At 45.7% G+C, this 19,285-nt stretch overlaps 1 protein-coding gene across 2 annotated transcripts in view; it reads left to right on the forward strand.

Moving 5' to 3' along the window:
• Positions 1-1,983, forward strand: part of NTNG2 (netrin G2) — a 94,823-nt gene extending 92,840 nt beyond the window's left edge. For both annotated transcript variants that reach the window (XM_072632776.1, XM_072632775.1), the window contains one exon: positions 942-1,983. In XM_072632776.1, coding sequence (XP_072488877.1) covers positions 942-1,168 — 227 coding nt within the window. In that variant the 3' untranslated portion in view covers positions 1,169-1,983. The remainder of the gene's footprint in view (positions 1-941) is intronic.
• Positions 1,984-19,285: the final 17,302 nt, after the last annotated feature.

Raw genomic sequence — 19,285 nt, forward strand, 5'->3', positions numbered from 1 at the left:
ATGAACCATCAACTACTCTGGTGTTCTGGAAAGAGTGGAAGCTTTGGGTTTTCTGTAGTGTTTCCATATTCAGTACTCTTACTTCTGGGAGTGTGGAAAACACTAATAAGGACCAGGTTTGGACCCTTCGGGTTCAGCTTTTAATTATTTCTCTTGCCTTTGAAATCTTTTCCCAGTGACCCTACTTCATCTGGAACCAGCTGACCCCAGAGCAATCTGTGGGCTCCCTAGAAGCTGGGTCTCCTGAGGGAAGATGAAAGGAAGAGGGGTTATTTAGCCTAGAGAAGAGAAGGCTGTGAGGGGACTGAACTCCAAATCTGGCAAACAGAAGGAAAATCCTAAAGGGGAGGATAGCACAAGTCTCCAGAAGACAGAATCCAAAGAAATAGGTTGAGAATACAGTCAAAGGGATTCTGGTTGACTAGAAAAAAAATTCCTTACAGTTTAAGCCTATAAGAGCAAATGGCCAAGAGAATTCCTTTACTGGAATTGGGGGGGGGGGGGGGGGGGCGAGGATAATATAAAAGGGTTAGGGGGTCAGAGGCCAGATAATAGAGCCCACTTGTCTCCTCACAGCAGAGAGGGCTGGGGCTTCAGGCACTCTATGGTAACACTGTCAGGTCTGGTCAATGGAACTTCATTGTTTTTCCTTATTACAAGCGGGAAAGTCCAAACTGGTTGGAGGTGGAAGTAGGGCTGAAACAAATGGGTTGAAGTGGGAAGAAGCAGGAATTTCCAGAAATTACTGTTACATAAATGCAAAAGTTATCACTAGGATGGAAGAAAGGAAGAAAAAGAATTAAGAGGGAAGACGTTTTTCTGCCTCTGGGTTGGCTTTGGTGGAGACAGGTGGCTGTCCGAGAAAACCATCTTCCTGGCATCGGGGTTCCTCTCTGCCTTATTAACTCCGCCTCTGTCTCTTGTCTTTCAACTTTCCCCAGCCAATGTCTGTGATGACGAATACTTACTCTGCCAAAATGGGGGGACGTGCTACCAGAACCAGCGTTGCCTCTGTCCCAGCGGCTACCAGGGTGTGCTGTGTGACCAGCCTCTCTGCCAGGGGGAGGAAGGCCAGGCCTGCGACCCTGCTCCCCATGCTGGCCCCCACCTTGCTGCGCTCCTTGGCTCTGGGTTGCTTCTGTGGCTGGCAGGCTGCCTAGGTTACTGACACCTCCTCATCCCCAAAGCTGGGGGCAAAGGAGAGGACACCAGGCAGAGGTCCCCCCTCCCCATCTTCGCTCCCGGGGACTGCCTCACTACCAGGACTGTTTACCTCCATTCCATCCTCACTCATGTCCTTCTGAATACCAGGAGCACTGATGGAGACCTGGCCAAGGAACAGCAATCCTTCCTGCCAGAAGGGTGCCCGTCAATCCCTTCCTGGGGCTTCCTCAGCAAAGTCTCTGCCCTCCCTCCTTCCATGGACCCTGTCCTCTTTGACCTATGGGACCCAGTTCCCCCTGCCAAAGCAAACAATCCTACAATTTTGATTTTTACCTCTGGTTTTCTCATTTCCCCAGGGGGGGTTTGTGGGGAGAGGGAGGGATAGTGACCGCTCTCCCCTTTCGTACCCCAAGTTCTGACAAGGCAACAACAGTATCCCTCCCAAATCTTTCTGGTTGACCAAGGACAGGCAGCAAGCATCTGTCCAATCTCATCACACAGCTGGATGGACAACCTGGAGTAACGGTTGCCTAAAAATCTCAATGCTGAATTTACGATGTTTTGTATTCTCCCTTTGGTTTCCTTTTGCAAACCACCAGGCCCCTAAGGTCAGCCCTGGGGTTGAGGTGAGGAGAACTTCACTCTCTCAAAGTGGGGGAGGCTCTGAAGAGAAGAGGGATGGGTACTTTGTTTTGTAGAGAATTATTTTTGTTCGTATTGTGTCCCACATATCAAGGGGACAGGAAGGGAAGAGCCATTCACCATGGGTGTTTGGATGGTGGCATATAATCCTACAGAGTAAAAGACCTGTTAACTGCTGTTTCTCCACCGTTTTCATTTCTGTGTAGGTGTTCTGTTCTCTTTTATTTTTTTTAACGTCTTTTGTATTTTGATTCATAAAGAAATAGAGGAATGTCTGTTCCCTGACCACAGACCAGGGAAGTTACCTGTGCACAGTCAGTCAGCCAGTCAACAACACTGAGTGTTTACAAAGTGCCAGGCCCTGTGCTAAGCCCTGGTGATATAAAGAACGTCAAAGACAGTCCCTGTTCCTGAAGAGTTCATAAGAGTTCTAATGGGGAACGCAATCGACAAGTAACTATTTACAAAAACAATGTACATAATAAGTTGGAGATAATCATAGAGGGAAGGCCTCCTGCATTAGGTGAGATGGGCACTGAGTCTTGAAAGAAGGCAGGGAAGCAAGGAAGTGGGGGGTGAAGAGTGAGGGTATAGGCAACAGCCCATACTAGGGCATGGAGATGAGAGGCCAGTGTAGCTAACACATGGCGTACTTGAAAAGAAATAAAATCTAAAGAGATTGGAAAAGGAGGAAGGGGCTAGGTTGTAAAGAGCTTTACATGCCAAACAGAGGACTTTTTATTTGGTCCTGGAGGTATAGAGAGCCACTGAAGTTTATTGAATAGGAGGGGATAGAAGGGGCAGGCCTCCCCTAAATTGGAGGTCTTGCCTGGCAAAGCCAGTCTCTATTGGGGCAGACCTGTGCAGCTCAGGAAAGGCCAGGTACAGACAGACTGAGTGGAGAGCAGGTCATCTCAGCAGATCCTTGTCAGCTCTGTCTGTCTGTCTGTCTGACCTCTGAACAGGCAGTGCTGTTTCAGATTCATTAGGAACAAGCTCAGTGCCAACCAGAGCCCCCAAGGACTCATTTCATGTGCAGAATTGACCCCAACCTGGGACAGAGGATGAAGGAAAGTTCACTGGAGGAGGCTGAAACCACTCTACTGGGCAGGTTACTGGAACTATCTGGCTCTGTTTCTGCGGTTGCATAACCTTATGTGAAGAGTTTTGGATGTGGACTCAGACGACCTGGATTCAAGGTCTAGCTCTGCTACTTATTATCTGTGTGGTCTAGAGTAACTTCCTTAACCTCTCTAGACTTCAATAGGGCAGTTAGGTGGCTCACTGGATAGAGTGCAGAGCCTAGAGCCAGGAAGATTTGAGTTCAAATTCAGCTTCAGACACTTAGTAGCTGTTTGCCTCAGTTTCCTCCTCTGTAAAATGAGCTGGAGAAGGAAATAGAAAACTACTCCAATATCTTTGCCAAGAAAACTCCAAAAGGGGTCACAGAGAGTCAGATATAACTGAAGATAACTAGACAACAAAAGGCTTCCACTTCCTCATCTATAAACCAAAGAGGTTGGGCTAAAATGACCTCTCAGGTCCCCTCCAACTCAAAATCTATGACACTATAATCCTCATCTATAAAATGAGTGGACTAGAATAGGTAATCCTTTAAGTCCCCTCCAGGGCTAAGTCCTATGATAACTGATATTCAAGGGAGGATTCAGCCATCTTCTGCCAGCAAAGTGAGGAAACAGAAACCTCAGTTTTCTCCTCTGTAAAATCAAAGGTTGGATGAGATAGTTTCTGAACTTTCTATGACTGTTCCAAAAGCAAGCAAGGAGGAGAAAGGACATGAGTTCAAATCCTACTTCAAATACTATCAGCTGTGGTACCCTAGGCACATCTCTTAACCTTTCTGTGTATCAATTTCCTCATCAACAAAATGATGGGGTAAACTCAGTGGCTTCCAAGGTCCCTTTTAGTTCTAAATTCTACAATAATAGTCCTTAAACTTAAAAGCAGTGGCTTATAGAAAACAACTTCAATCTTGGTTGGTTGGTTGGATGGTTTGTTTTAAATCTGTCTTTCTTGTTCCTACAAAGTTAACAGATCTCTCACATCTTTGAATATTTCCCACCTCAATCTGCAAGATAAAATGGGGAAAATATGCCCATTTTAGGGTGGGGTAAGTGAGGTCCTAGGCAATACCTGGTGATGGGTGGAGCCACAATTACCTCCTTAGAACCAGACCTAGAATATGGTTCTTTAGGGCTTGTGGTCCCTGTCTTGAACCTGGTAAAATCATTGGAGATCCCTGGGGTAGCCCTTGAGAACAGGGCTTAGGAGGTCAGCCTACACCCAGGATGCCCCCCTGGGGAGCCCAGCTCACTTTCAGATTTCGAGTGAAGCTGCCCTCTGGCCCTGAAAGCTTATTCCTCATCCAAATGGCTCCCACTGCCAGGGAAAAATGTTTCCCTCATGTTCAACCTAATAGGCCTCTGCTTGTTTCCTCCACCTTCTGCCTGCTCCCCCACCCCCGTCACCCTGCAACCCCTCTAAATAATCAAGCCTGCTGTGTTGGCATTTATGGTCTCTGGGGCCATGGATTATTCTTATGAGACATTTATAGGGGCACGGGGAATGGTCATCAGTTACTCCCCGCTCTCCTCCAGCAGTGACCAGGAACTAATGGCACCTCAGCCCCACAATACAGGGCACTTGTCTCCCTCTCCTTCTCCATTCCCTGGCCCCCCCTTGGCCATCATTCTGACACCCACAAAACAAAGTGCCTCCATGTTCCTGGCAGCCTTAGGCCAATGTAAGGGAGTCCAGGGAAAAGGCCTAGAGGAGAACTGTTCTTTGAAACAAACTAATGAAACCACATTTTCTTTCCTTAACATCCTCCCTTCCTCACTTTCCCCCTCTGACCACCACCACTGGCCCAGAGCTTGTGGTCTGCTGTACGCTTGACTCTAGCTTTCTAAAATTAATTGCCAGTGGTTCAATACACTAATCCCTTTAATGTTCTGGGCTCTGTGGATTTCAGCTGGCCCTGCTTAAAATCGAAGGGTTTCTGGAAGCAAAGAAAACATCCTCTATGAATCCAAGAGAAGACCTGGCTCAGGGGGCAACATGAAGGCATAGGAGACTGTGCAGTAGCCCCAGGGACAGTAGGTCCTTACTGGGTCAGGGCAGGGAACTCCCTGTGTAGACCAGTCAGATGGTCCCACTGGCCCCAAACGAAGTCAAGCAGAATTGGGTTGGGGATGGTCATCTGCTGGTAAAATTGGGGGGCATACAAAAGACACTTTTAACTTTAATCCTTATTGTTCATGCTTTCTTAAGTCTAGAAAATTGACAAAACAATAAATCAAGGCCAGATTTGTAGCATTTTCTGGTTTCCTGAGATAAAAAATGCTCACACTGAAAATTTAATAATTGGACTAGAAAGCTCATTCAAGCTGGCTCCAGCACGCTCCTGTTTGGGGGCAGGAGAGTGTGGTAGAGGGAAGAGGTGACATTCAACTCAAAAAGCCTTTATTAAATAGCTGCCATACATATGTACGAGAAACAACTTGGCATAACTGATGAAGAGACGGCCTCAGCCTCTGCAGCAGGAAGAACTGGGTTCAAGTTCTGCCTCTGAAATCTATTGACAGAGTGACCCTGGATGAGGCATTTGATTTCTCAGTGGCCAATTTTTAAAGATTACATCAGAGGTGGGGAACTTGCAGCCTCAAGGCCACATGTGGCCCTCTAGGTCCCCAAGTGCAGCCACATGTGACCTTAAGGCCGCAGGTTCCACACTCCTGAAGTAGATTGTATCTGGGGAGCTCTCTCACCAGGATTTTCCTGCACCAATGAAATCAAAGCTTTCTAACAAAAAGGAAAGTGGGAGGTAAGAGGCAGCTGGTGGTGGTCAGAGGACTTGCCTCAGAGTGGAGAGGTCTGTGGGTACAAGTCCTGCCTCTGATAGTTCCCACCTGTCTGACCATTAGCAAGTCACTAAAGGGCCCAATGCTCAGCACCCTATACACAATGAACAAATTGCTGAACCTGCATCCCTGGAAAGAATTTCCACCTTGGAGAGAGATTTCCCCACCCCAAAGAATTCAGTCCCACAGAAAAGTCAAACCAAAAATGTGCAAGGCTCCCTGTGCTAGGTGTTAGGGATGCAAAGACAGAAACCAAAACAGCCCCTACCCTAGGTAGCTTACACTCTACAGGGTACTACAACATGGACACAAAGAAGGAAAATGCCAGGTCAGTCTGAAGTGAGAGAGAGCCTGCAGTGGTTTGGGGTGCAAGACATCAAGGGAGGCTCCCTGCAGGAGGTGCTGCCTGAGTCATCTTCCAGTTCAAAGCCCAGAATGAACCTGGGGTCAGGGGGGCAGTGTTGCCCAAATATTTTCTTTTGAGCCCAGATTTCTCTCCTGAAAGTAGACAAAAGTTAAAGAAGTGAAGATGGGCAAAAGGAGGATTATAAATCGATGAGACTGGATTGTGGTGGTTGTTGTTTAGTTGTGTCCAATCCTTCATGACCCCTTTTGGGATTTTCTCGGCAGAGATAACTGGAGTAGTTTTCCCTTTCCTTCTTCAGCTCATTTTATAGAAGAAAAACTGAGGCAAACAGAGTTAAGTAACTTGCCCAGGGTCATGTAGCTAGTAAGTGTCGAAGGCTGGATTTGAATTCATGAAGATGACTTTCCTGACTCCAGGCCCAGAACCCTATCCAGCCATCTACCACTTGCTACCTGAAGCCAAAACTTATATCTCTGAGTAGGTGGTACTTTTTCCAGTCTTTCCACTGAGAGAGCACATGCTTAACCCAATGAAGCTACCATGGTTCATATGGTTGCTGTAACTCCTTTTCGATGATAGCTTACAGAAGCAAGTTATAGCCTCACTACAACTCCCTTCTCACCCTCATCCCCACCACTGCCCAAAGAGTCCTGTAATTTCATTGTTATGCCTTGTTTTTTCTTAAGTTTTTCAAAGCTGAGTCCAAGAAGTGAATTCTAAATTCAGGGAAAGATGCCATTGGTTGATGTTGAAAGGGAGCAGGAAGCCTTGTTTTCACCTGGGTTAGAGCCAGCTCCTTAGATACATCTTTGGTTTAAAATTAACCACATGCAAAGGTAGGTTAGTAAATGTTTAACCAGTTTCAGGGCAGGGGGAGAGGTCCAGGAAGTATGCTCAATAAACTTTTAAATTTACTTTGCATTGTTATCATTTTCTCCATCACATTCTTAAATCTAGACAGTAACAAAACAACGTCAAGCCCTAGTTTGTAGCCTTGACCAACTTCCAAGGTGTCAATGCTCACACTGAAAATTTAACAATGAACTCTTTTGAGCTAGTTCAAGCTGGCTCTAGCATACTCCTGACCATGTGATACATCAGGCTAGGATGAGGGTGCCTGGCTATGCTGGAAAGGGAGTGAGAGGAATCAAAAGGGATGTCTGTTTTTTAGAGTCTAGAGAAGTAGGAGCCTGGAGAGTCCAATTTTGTCATTGTTCATCTGGCCCTCTAGAGTTCTTTGGACAGAAAGGTCCCTAATTAGAGCAGGACAGGAATATCTTTAAAGCAACTCCCAGATGTGCTCTCTAGCACTTAGGTAGCCAGTCTGGAAAGACTGCTTCCAGACCTTGTGACCAGGGGGCCACTGACAAATGATCATAATAAGTGGGTAAGTTGATATTCTGGGATAAACCCAATGTAGGCAGACAATCAATGGCCAGTCTGTCCTGAGCCTGCTCATCTCCAGGGAAAAGGTAATAAGAGCAAATATCAGAGTTTGAAACATTGAGGAGCAGACTGTGGGGTGAAAAGATGGGACCAGAAACTCTGGAAGACACCATAAAACACATGGGAGGTAGATACTGCAGCACAATAGAAAGAATACTGGCCTGGAGTATGGGAGGGAGGAGAGGGCAGGAATAAGCATTTATATAGCTTCTTTTATGTGCCAGGCTTTACAATACTATCTCATTTGATCCTCATGATATAACCCTGGAAGGTAGGTATTGTTATCTCCATTTTACAGATGGAGAAACTGAGGTAGAGGTTAAGTGACTTGTCCAGGGTCACCTAGCTGATCTGTGGTCAGATTTGAATTCGGGTCTTCCTGACTCTAAGCTCTTCTGTCTACTGTGCTCAATTAACTGCTCCCAAGGTCCAAAGGACCTAGATTTCAATCTATTCTCTGACATTTATTATGGACCTTGAAAAATCACTTGAATTCTCTGGGCCTCAGTTTCCTCATCTGTAAAATGAAGGGTGGAATTGGAAGCCCCTTCAAGCTCTAAATCTGTGCTTTTATGTTTGGCTTTGTACAAATACATAGAGGATATTCTTAGTATGAATGTTTTATGGAGACCATTTTATGGAGAACTGACCCAGGGCAGGTCAGGAGAAGTGATACAAGGACATTCTCAAGGTCTCACTTAAGAATTTTGGAATTGATTGTGTGACTTGGGAGACAGTGGCATAGGATGCCTCAACATGGCATGCCCACATCAGAGAAGGTGCTGTGCTCTATGAGCAAAGTAGAATTGAAACAGCTCAAAGGAAATGTAGGATGCACAGATTTGGAGAATCCACCCCAAATGTTCACACAGAGTACGTGTGCCTGGCCTGTAGTAAAGCATTCCAAGCTCATATTGCTCTGATCAGCCACAGTCGGACACATTGAAACTTGACTCTAGTGCAGTGATGTCATTTTAGTCTCCTTTGAGAATGAAGGACAACCAACCAACCAACCAATTATGAATGTAGGCTACAGAATTTAAAATAAATTCTAGCTAGATGGTGTAAGGGATAGAGTTTTGGAATCAGGAAAACCTGAATTTGTATCCTGCCTCAGACACTTAGTAGTTATGTGACCCCAGATAAGTCAAATTAGCTCTCTTAACCTAGGTACCCTCATTTATAAAATAGATAATAACATCGACTTCACAGGGTTGTTGTGATAATCAAATGATATAGCATGTAAAAGTATTTTGAAAATGTTAAAGTGCTTTGGAAACTCTAGATATCATTTTTATCGATCTTTGTTATTTATCAGTATTCATTTTATAAATATTCCTGCTAAATGAAGGTAAAAGTGTTCCTGACCCAGGGTAAAATCCCTGGGAAGCCTCATGCTGGGGACAGAATCAGTGGTTCACCCAGCTCCCTCCAAGGGGGATGGAACTTAAACCTTCTCCTTGTTGACATCAGAAACCCCAAATCCTTTTAATGAAGAACACGGATTTCAGTGATGATCACAGACAATGGCAGGAGGCCAAGAATCCCAGAATGTCAAAGCTGGAAGGGACCTTGGAGATTCTCTAGCCCAGTTTTCTCAAGTTACAGCCAAGGCAGTTAAGCATCTTGTCCAACAGTACACAAGAAATCAGTCTGGGGGCTCATAATGTGTCCTTGTGGTGTCGTACTTTGCCAGGCCTAGAGGCCTGTGTGGGCTACCCGAGTCTTCTTACCTCACCTCCGAGGTCTTCGGTTGGCCAAAACCGGATGCTCATATGAGAGAAAGGACGTTCCAGAGTCGAACAAGGGTTGGGCTTTATTTCAGGGTCTAGGTTACAAGTGCAGGGGCTCTTCCTTAGGAGGAAGAGGGGGAGATTTCCTAAGGAGGCTAAGATCTTAAGGGATTGGAAGTAGAAGTACAAGCGGGGAGAGAGGGGGAGGGGAGAGAGGAAAGAAGAAAGCGGAGCCTACTGTCCTCTTGGCTCCTCACGTGCTAAGAGAGCTTTCAGGCTTCCTCAATCCTACTTAACCTTCAGCCGCACAGTTTGCATCTGAATACCGTGCTGTTAGATAACAATAGTGTGCCCAGATCCGGGACGACCTCGAGGGCAGGGAGACTCCACCCATCACGTATCTCCCGGGGAGAGGCGGAAATACCCGAGTTAGCCGAGCTAGCTCAGTCTGACCTTCTCGAATCCCCGCTGTTCATGGAGGGCCTCGTAAGACTCTAAGATTTAGAAGTCCCACTTTTACCCGCCCGAGACCGTCCACACGGAATTGAGCTTACAATCCCAACAGTACTTGACATCGCTCAGGTGGGTAGCTTCTCTAGCTACACATCAGCAGTGAGTGGAGCACAGCTCCCTGAGGAGGACAACTATTAAGAAATGCAAATGATGATGAGAATGAATGGTTTTTTGAATTTGTAAGAGTACTTTGTACTTTTTCACACGCACCACCTTATTTGTGAGGGCATCTGCTCCACTGATCACATCATCCCCCTCCTTTTTATAGTCCCCTAGGTCTGGGAACATGCTCAGGTCTCCCCAGTTCTAAAAAATCCTTCCCTTTTCCCTGAGAAGGCCATAGCAATTGTCTCATCTCCCTCCTCCCCACCACTGTTAAATGTGTTGGCATAAGATCACACATGACAAAAATGGTATCTACATTCATGATGCAGCTTTCTCTGCGCCCGCCCATTCCAGATCCCTTTTGATCTCACTCCCTCCTGGCCACTCTGGTGACAATACTTTCTCCACAGTCACCAGTGGCAATTCAATTCAATAAAAAATATTTATTAAGGCACCTGTTATGTGCCAGGTACTGTGCTAACCTATGGGGAAACAAAGAAAAAATGGAGTAGTCTCTGCCCTCAGTTGGTTTACACTCTAAAGTTTTACCTTGCTGATCTGGAGCCATGGTCAAACATCCCAGAAGGTACCCTCCAATCAACTCCCTAATATAAATCCATTTCGGGGGGAAAGACTTTGGACTTTGGGACCCCAGATCCCATGGGAGAAATAGTTCTGCCCCATTGAAGGTGATCAAGACCCTAGGTTACCATGAGGCTGCCAATAGAGAGGCTGCTATAAGAAGAAACAAGGTGGGACAGGGCTGGGGAAAAGTTCACCTAAGGTGCTATCTGAGGGAGGGAGAGGAAGCACTCTATCTGGAAGTTTCTTATTTCAATTAATTTTTCTTGCTAACTGGGTCCTAAGTTCAGTTGCTTCTACATGCTAAAGGATCCCAAATGCAATAATTGCCCTTTAAATTGGAGGTATCAAACGTCATCCTGAACCTGATTAAAATGTGTTTGGGGAATATTTAATAAGCTAAATTAAAACACAATAAAATATAGACAATATTTTAAAAACCACGTCAAAATGAGGCCCACAAGGATCCTTATGTATGGGTTAGCACCCTGCCCTCATTTCTATTTGGGTTTGACATCACTGTTATAGATTATCATAGCAGCCCGGAAAGCCCTAAGTCCCTGACCTAGCCACGACTGTGGTTCTACTGGCAAATTGACTCGCTTTTGTCCTGATATACCCTCCTCCTTTGGCTTTTGGGACACTGCATCAACCTAATTCTCTCCTACCTCAGGAATTCCTGTTTCTTTGTTTCTTCCTTCTGCCCCCCCGAAAAGAGAATCTTTCTCTATACTCTCATCCCCCTCTTTCAATGATGGTTTCTAAGTTGACGACTAACGAATTAACATCTTCGGTCCTGACACCTCTCTTGTGAGCTGGATCTGGAGTCAGAGGACTTCAGTTCAAATCCTACCTTTGTCATTGACTCATGATGTGACCTTTGAGAAGTCACTTAAACTTTCTGAGGTTCTTCATCTGTAAAATGAGAGGCTTTGAATAAATCTAGTAAGGAATGTCCTCTCTAGCTCTAAATCTATGATCCTATCATCCTATGAACTGGACATCCCCTCCCCACCTGGATGTGTCCCTCTAATACCTTGAAAACTCAGCATGCCCAAAACAACATTGTCTTCCCTACTACATCTGCTCAACTATAGAGGGTATCAACCTCCCCCCAGTCACCCAGGCAAGAAACCTTAGTAGTCTTTCAGATTCCACATCTAATCAGTCCTCAGGGCTTTTAGATTCTCCCTCCCAAAGGTCTCTCACATCTTCCTTTCTACTCTTATTTCCTCTGTCTTAACCCAGGTCTGACCATCATCTTACATAGGCTCACTCTTCACTCCTCACTCTAGGCTCCCACTTTTCACTTACCAATCCAACCTATGCACCATTGTTAGACTGATCCTCCTAAAACATCATTTCTAGTATGCATCTTCCTCACTCAAAACCTTTCAATGACTTTCCCACAGTTTTTAAAAATAAAATTTTAATTCATTAGTTTGGCATTCAAAATTGTCTACATTTTGGCCTCTGCCAACCTCTCCAACATTGATTCTTACCTGTCCCCTACTCAAATACTCCTCACCATCCAATTTCTTCTTGTCATTGTCCCCCAGAAAAGCCTTCCTTCTGGAGAAGGTGACCACAGAGAGCAAGGTTCTTATGGTAGCAAACAGGGACACCAGATGGCTCAGTTTTCTCTCAGCACTCAGATGGAAGGAGCAGGGAGAGTTGCTGTGTCACATTTAGACTAAGTTATATTAAAGAATTGTTCCAGTGGTTTGAGGAAGATGGAGTCCAGAGTCCAGAGGACTGAGGTTGCCATGCAATGAGATTGATTGGGAAGGTTTCATGGAAGAATTGGAACTTGAGATGGACCCTGAAGGATTTGGAGGCAGAAAATAAGGGGAGGGTCTTACAAATAGGAAGAATTTCAGGGCTAAACTCAGAATAAACACAGCTTTGGCCAGACAGTTTGAGCACAGGGTTTTGTTGGAAGAGTGATAGGAGGTGTTGAGTACAGATTGCATAGGGCCTTGAGTGTCATGCTGAGGAATGGAAAGTAGTCTGATGAAGAGGAAATTGGATTGAAAACTTGGGTTTGGATCCTGGTTCTGCCACTTTCTGTCTGTACAACCTTGGCCAAAACATTTGACCTCTCTGGACCTTAGTTCCCTTACCTGTGAAATGTGGGAGTTGGACCAGATTATCCCTCAGGTCTCTTCCTACTCTAAATCTATGTATGATTCCATGACTTTAGTCTCCAGGGAGTTGAAAACTATGAGAATCTTCTGGTCAGTAGAGGGACACGCTGAAACTGGTCCTGAAAGAAAAAGAGGTCCCTGGTGTGCAGAGGAGATTGGTGGAAGGCAGCGAGTCTGGGCAACAAAAATAATTTTGGAATAAGGAGGTAAAATTCCTGGGCAAGAGTGATGATAATGGGATGAATAAATACTGTGAAGGAAGAATGGTGCTAGGTACATAGTAGGCACTTAATAAATGCTTATTGATAGAATGATTGTTGACTGCCTGGCCCTGGGAAGTAAGAAAGAGGGAGGCATCCGGAGATTAATCCAGCAGTTGCAGCCTGAGTGACATGGAGGATAGAGAGGGGGAAGTCTGAAGAAGGAGTTGGCTTGAAAATGGTGGGTGAGAAGGGGAAAAGAGGAAACCTTGTTTGAGATGAGAGCAGGATGTCCAAAGAGAAGGATGGGCATGTCTGCCATTCTGAGTCTAAGCAAGTTTATACAAAGGTTATGGAAATAAATGAGTCATTCAGGGAAGAAGTACATCTAGTCTTCCATTCAAGGTCTAGTGGCTACTCTGTTGGATCCAGAGCACAGCTTTTTCCATTTGGCCCTGCCCCCACAGCAGAAGGCGTAATAATAGTATTAATAATAGTAATGAAAATAATAATAGTCATAACAGTACCTAATATTTATATAATACAAGGTTCACAAAGTACTTCAATTATGATTTGTGAAGTAGGGGCTGTTATTATCCCCATTTCACAGACAGAGCCTGAGAGGGGGACTGTCATTTGCCCAGGATCACACAGGCTAGTAAGGTTCTACCCCTCCAAGCCCAGCACTCTATCCACTATGGCACCTAGTAGTAGGAAGGAAAGACTCAGAGCCTCAGCCCAGACAGGAAGTGACAAGCAAGTGGGTGCTTTCCAAATGTTGCTGGGTAAAGTCTACCAGGAATAAGTTCAAAGGGGCTTGTGAGACAAATGATTCTGGACATTCTTGTCCAGAGAGGGTTTAGGCTCTGTGCAAAATGGTTGCTGCAGGTCTGCCTCTATGAAGTGTCAAGAAGGACCATAGGACAATGGGAAGAATTCTGGCTCTGGAGTCAGAGTACTTGTGTTCCAATGATGCTTCAGATGCTCACAACCTGTGTGACTGTGAGCAAGTCCCTTTTTCTCCTCGGGCCTCAGTGTTGTCATCAGTAAGAAGAGGGGCCTGAACTAGCACGCCCTCTGGCATCTCTTCTAGCTTTTGAGGGTGTGACCAACTGTCAGTCACTTGGAACATGGAAAAGTGGTCATGGAAAGAAGGGGAAGCCTAAGTAATGGCAATGACATTCTGGGCATGGGAGCCTCTGATCCATCTGAAGAGGATAGGGGACAGACTTATCCTTGGCCATTGAGCTCCAGAGGCAGGAACTCCCTTAGAGGGGAATCTGATTATTCCATCCCCTTCCTTTTTTCCTCTCCTACTAGGTCCTTCACCTCCTGGTCAGTCCCCTGTGTTCCTGTGTTCAATTCATCGTGACCCCATTCGGGGGTTATTGCTTTTTGGCAAAGATGCTGAAGTGCTTTGCTATTTCCTTCTTCTCCAGCTTGTTTTTTTGAAGATGAGGAAACTAAGGCAAACAAAGTTAAGTGATTTTCCCAGGGTCATACAGCTAGCAAGTGTCTTAGGCCAGATTTGAACTCAGTAAGGTAAGTCTTCCTGACTTTAGGCCCAGTGCTTTACCCATGGTGCCACCTAGCTGCCCTGCCACTGACTAACCACATCCCAGAGTACCAAGAGAACTGAATTTTCTCTGAGCATCATCTAGCTGACGGCTCATCTTTTTTTATTTCTGTCATTTCTCCCTGATTAGACCATCAGTTCCTGGAGGGCAGGGCCAGGGTCTTTTCTGTATCTGAATCCCTCATAGCACTGAACATGAGGCTGGGCACATTGTAGGGTTGCAGGTGATGTTCCTGTGGGTGATGATGCTCCAATCTCCTCACAACTCTTCCCCACAGTTTTCAACCTTTCCTGCAAGACACAAGAAACTTGACAAAGTGGGGATAGGGATGGAAATGAGAAAAGACAGGAGAATTGAGGTGGGATGGGGATGAGGGCAGAAACAGAGAAAGAGAAGCAGGGAATGGGGTCAAGCAAGGCATGTGCTATCATGAGAAGGACAGCACAGAGCTCCAGTCCCAAGAAAGGGAGAATAAAGAGGCCAGGTGCTAGGGGAAGAGAGTGTTATGCGTGAGAAGAAGAAAGGGAATTGGGAGAAAAGTGGTCCTGAGTACTAGGGGGAAAAGAAAAAAATGGGCATAAACTATACATTGCATAGGGGATTGGGGTTGAATGAAAGCACTAATTTTCTGACAGTGAGAGTTGGGGAATCCCTTTCAAAGGTCTTAAAAACAAGAGAAATGCCTTCTGTGTGAGCTGGTGCAAGATCCAGACCTAGCTCCTTGTAATTAGGATTAGATGGCTGTTCTGAACTAGGGTACCTGCCGGGATAATAGGAGAGCAGAACCCTTTAGCAAAAAAGAGGAGGAGAGATGAAGTTGGCTGACCTTGCTTCCTTCCCTACCTCTTACTCAGCCTCCTGTTTGGGGATGTGGAAGTAGTGATGCAGGTTGCTGAGATCATTGTGTACAAGAGGGCTGCCAAGAGTTCCCAGTTGGTACAACAGCTTGGGCAACAAGGAGAGGAAGATGGGCACACCTGAATGGGGGGGGGGGGTGTCAGTGGGCAGGTGGCAAGATTTCTCTTAGAAGCTGGTAAGCAGAGGATAGAAATCACAGATTTGGAACAAAGTTCAGAAGCCATCTAATTCAACTCCCTCCTTTTACATACGAGGAAATTCGGGAGGGGGGGGGGGCCGTTGTGTGACTTAGTCAAAGTCACACTGCCTATTATACATCCCCATCTCTAGACCCAGTGCTCTTCTTTAATGTACAGTGATGCCTCCCTGTGGGTCCTACGTCCTTTAATGGCTTCAAATTATGTCCACATCCCCTGCTTTTAAAGGACTGAGAGTCTTATTTAGCTTTATTTTTCCCAGTACAGGAAGACATCCACAGGAAAGCATAGTGCCCAAGTCAGGAAGACGCACAATTCAAATCCTGCCACCGATACTTACTAGTTGTGGGTCCTGGGCTAACATTTCCTACTAAACCACAGACTGGTTGAACTCTACAGAGATGGTCATAGACCTTGCCCCAAGCAGTTCCCCAAAGTAGAGCTTAGATGGAGTCCAGAATTGTAATGGCCAATGAGTAAGGGGTATGAGACTGAGAGAGCCTGATACTCTTCCTTTTTGTAGGAGCAGGCCTTTTCCTTCATACTGTGCAGAAGGAGAGTCACTGGTAGAGCAGCAGTTAAACTACCGGCCAGAAAGTTCTCAACTGTGTTGTGGATTTTGAGCTGGTGTGGGAGGGCGGGGCAGGAAGTTAAATGGCAGTAGATACAGCACCAGCCCTGGAGTCAGGTGGACCTGATTCCCCCAGCTTTGGTTTGCCTCCGGGGCTCCAGCAGTAAATCCTGCCCCACCTCCACTTGTGGCTATGTAGGAATCCCAGAATTCAAATCTCAAGTTGCATATGGGGAAGCTAGACCAAAGAAGGGCAGGTGGCTCCTCAGCCCAGGAAGCTGGTGATCCTGGTTCACACACCTAAGGATGGAGAGCAGGTTCCTCTCTCCCCCTCAACTTTCCTGCAGACTTGGACCTAATCACAGGCACTCTCAGTCCTGTTCCCTGGGCATCTGGACTTCTAGCAGCCCCAGGTCCTGAATCTGCAGTCAATCAGTCAATTTGCATTTATTAAGCACCTACTGTAGGCCAGTTGTTCAGTCATGTCCAACTCACCCTGTGTCCAAGGGGTTTTCTTGGCAAAGATACTGAAGTGGTTTGCCATTTCTTTCTCCAGTAGATTAAGGCAAACAAAAGTTAAATGACTTGCCCAGGGTCACACAAGTAAATGTCTGAGGTCAAATTTGAACTCAGGTGTTCTTGACTCCAGGCCCAGTGCTATATCTGCTGAATTGCCTAAATGCCTCTGAGAGAAATGAGGGAGGGGGAAAGTATGTGGAAATATGCGGTTGTCTTCCTACTTCAGATGGTGGTGATGGGGTTCAGACTCTGGGAACTTCCTTGAGCTCCCCTGGAATCTCCTCACTTAACCTGACCTTTCATACTCAAATTGAGCTCTCCTTGTATCTCTCCACCGAACCTGGCTTTTCATACTCAAATCTGTGACCATCGTCTGTTAATCTCTCGAATTGACCCACCTGCTTCCCACCCAAAACCCTCCATTGTCTGCTCTCTCCGGATAGCCTCCAGCTGTTTCCAGCCTTTGACCCTCCTTGGAATCCCTCCTTGGACTCTCCTCAAGACCCTTTCTAAACCCCTCCTCCCATCACCCTGGACTACCAGACCACCCCCTCAGATCCCTCCTATACTCTTTTCTGTATTAAAGTTCCATCTTGCCTCCATGAAGGTGCTCAGATTCAATCCAGCTCAGACTGTCTGAGATTCTATCTGGCCTGCTTGTGAATACAATTGTCACAAATACTTAGGCTCCCAATTAGGTGAATCCTTAATAAACTTTGTTTTCTTTGTCTTTAAGAAGGCTTGAGTCTAATTCATTCGAGCACGACCCGGACTGTTGGTATTTTGGGGTCCCCATCACCCCTCAACCTCATCATCCCCACTGCCAGAGGGCAAATAAGGGGCACAATGACACATCAAAAATCTGCAGTTATTTTTGAAAAATGCTTAATCGTAGTGTAGAGGGCTCTGGATTTGGAGTCTTGGAGGGGTAGGTTCAAGTGCTGTTGTAGACACCACCAGCTGTGTGACCCTGAGTTAGTCACAACCACTCAGTCTTAGTTTCCTCATCTGGGTTGCTACAAAGGTCAATTAAGATAATGTATATCAAGTAATTTGCAGATATTAAAGTACTAAAGTATAATTATTAGTCTCCAATCTGTAAAATGAGGGAGTCAAACAAGAGGCCTTGGAAAATCTCTTTCCAGTTCTAACATGTTCTGGAATCTGTGAGTGAAATCAGGTTAAGTGAAGACCCCTCAGGCATCAATTTTCCAAAACCCCTACCCTTCCTGCCAAAGCTAAAATAATTAAGTATCCCCCTTAGGCAAATAAAATGCTCCAGGATAGAGGAGAACCACCAAAGTTCTGGTCATGTACCCTTCCCCTTCACCACTCCCTTAATGCCACATCAGCATTCTTCCCTTAAGTTCCATATTTGGTAACAAAAACCCTCATTGGTAAGCAACGAACCTTTCCGTGTTCTTTGTCTCTGGGGTAGAGTCCCTCGCTTAGACTGTATGCCTGGATTTCCAGCCAAATAAAAGAGAGGCTAGTGGGCTTCAGCATTAGGGACTATATAATGTTGTACTCTGCTCTGCTCAGGTGCACACTCCCTTGCTGACACTGCCCATGGTCTCTCGGGAAGTGTCCCTTCTCATGAGATTGTAATAAATTCCTTTTTGTCTTTTACCTTGAGAAGCCTCTGCGTTTAATTTGAGTAAGGGTCACTGTATTCCACACATGTGACTACCATCGAAACGGATATTTTACCTGTGGAAGGAGCTTTAGACTAGTGATCAAGAAGCCCTAGCATTAGCCTTAGAAATCAGACCCAGGAAAAGCTGAGTTAGGGCAAAACCGTAAGATCATATTATTTAAAGCTGAGAGAGCCCTTAAAAGATTGCCTAGACCACCTCCCCCATTTTACATGAGAAAACTGAGGTTCAAAAAGATGAAGTGACTTGCCAAGCCATGGCTGAAACCTGGGTGTCATATTTATAACTGGTTTTTGTTTTTTAAAATAAATTGATAATCCAATTCCCACTGGGGCTTTTTGCAAGCTACAGTCACAGAGTCTGTCCAATTCAGAGCCCTCAGGCTGCATTTATTGTTGAGGATGAGGGGTGCTGGGGACCCCGAAATACTGACAAACCAGGTCCTGCTCGAATGAATTTGAAGACTTCTTTAAACAAAGAAAAACTAAGTTTATTAACGATTCGCCACCTTGGCTCTTAAGGAGCCTAAGCATTTGTAACGCTTGTATTAACAAATGGGCCAGATACCATCTCAGCTAGACAGAGTCTGAGTTGGATTGAATCTGAGCGCCCTCATGGAGGATAGATGGAACTTATATATAGAAAAGTCCGTGGGAAAGATCTAGAGGTGGTCTAGTGATCTGGTATTAGGGTCTAAGGAGGATCTTGATGGGACTGGAGTAATGTGATGTAATCCAGGGTGGGAAACAGCTGGAAGCAATTGGGAGGTATCAGACAATGCAGGGCTTGGGTGAGAAGTATGTGGGGCAATCAAGAGGAACAGACAATGGAAGGCCAGGCTGGGCCAAGAGCAACAGATCTGAGTATGAAAGGCCAGATTAAGTGGGAAGATTCCTGGGGAGTTCAAGGAGGTTCTCAGAATCTGACCCCCATCATTCCCCCCTCAAACAGATTGGACCCAAATTCTTTTGCGGTAAAGGGTGAAGGTCTCCGCTTCTGAAACTGCTTCCTGCTGGCAAGGGGTGTAGAGCTGTCCCTGCCTCGATGGGTCCTGTTTAAGGGGTATGTAGCCTGAGCAGTCATCTGGAAGTTGATGGTTTGCACTCTGAAAAAGACAAACTTGGCAGA

This window comes from Notamacropus eugenii, chromosome 1 (assembly GCF_028372415.1).
Source record: "Notamacropus eugenii isolate mMacEug1 chromosome 1, mMacEug1.pri_v2, whole genome shotgun sequence".
In the NCBI taxonomy this organism is placed as follows: domain Eukaryota; kingdom Metazoa; phylum Chordata; class Mammalia; order Diprotodontia; family Macropodidae; genus Notamacropus; species Notamacropus eugenii.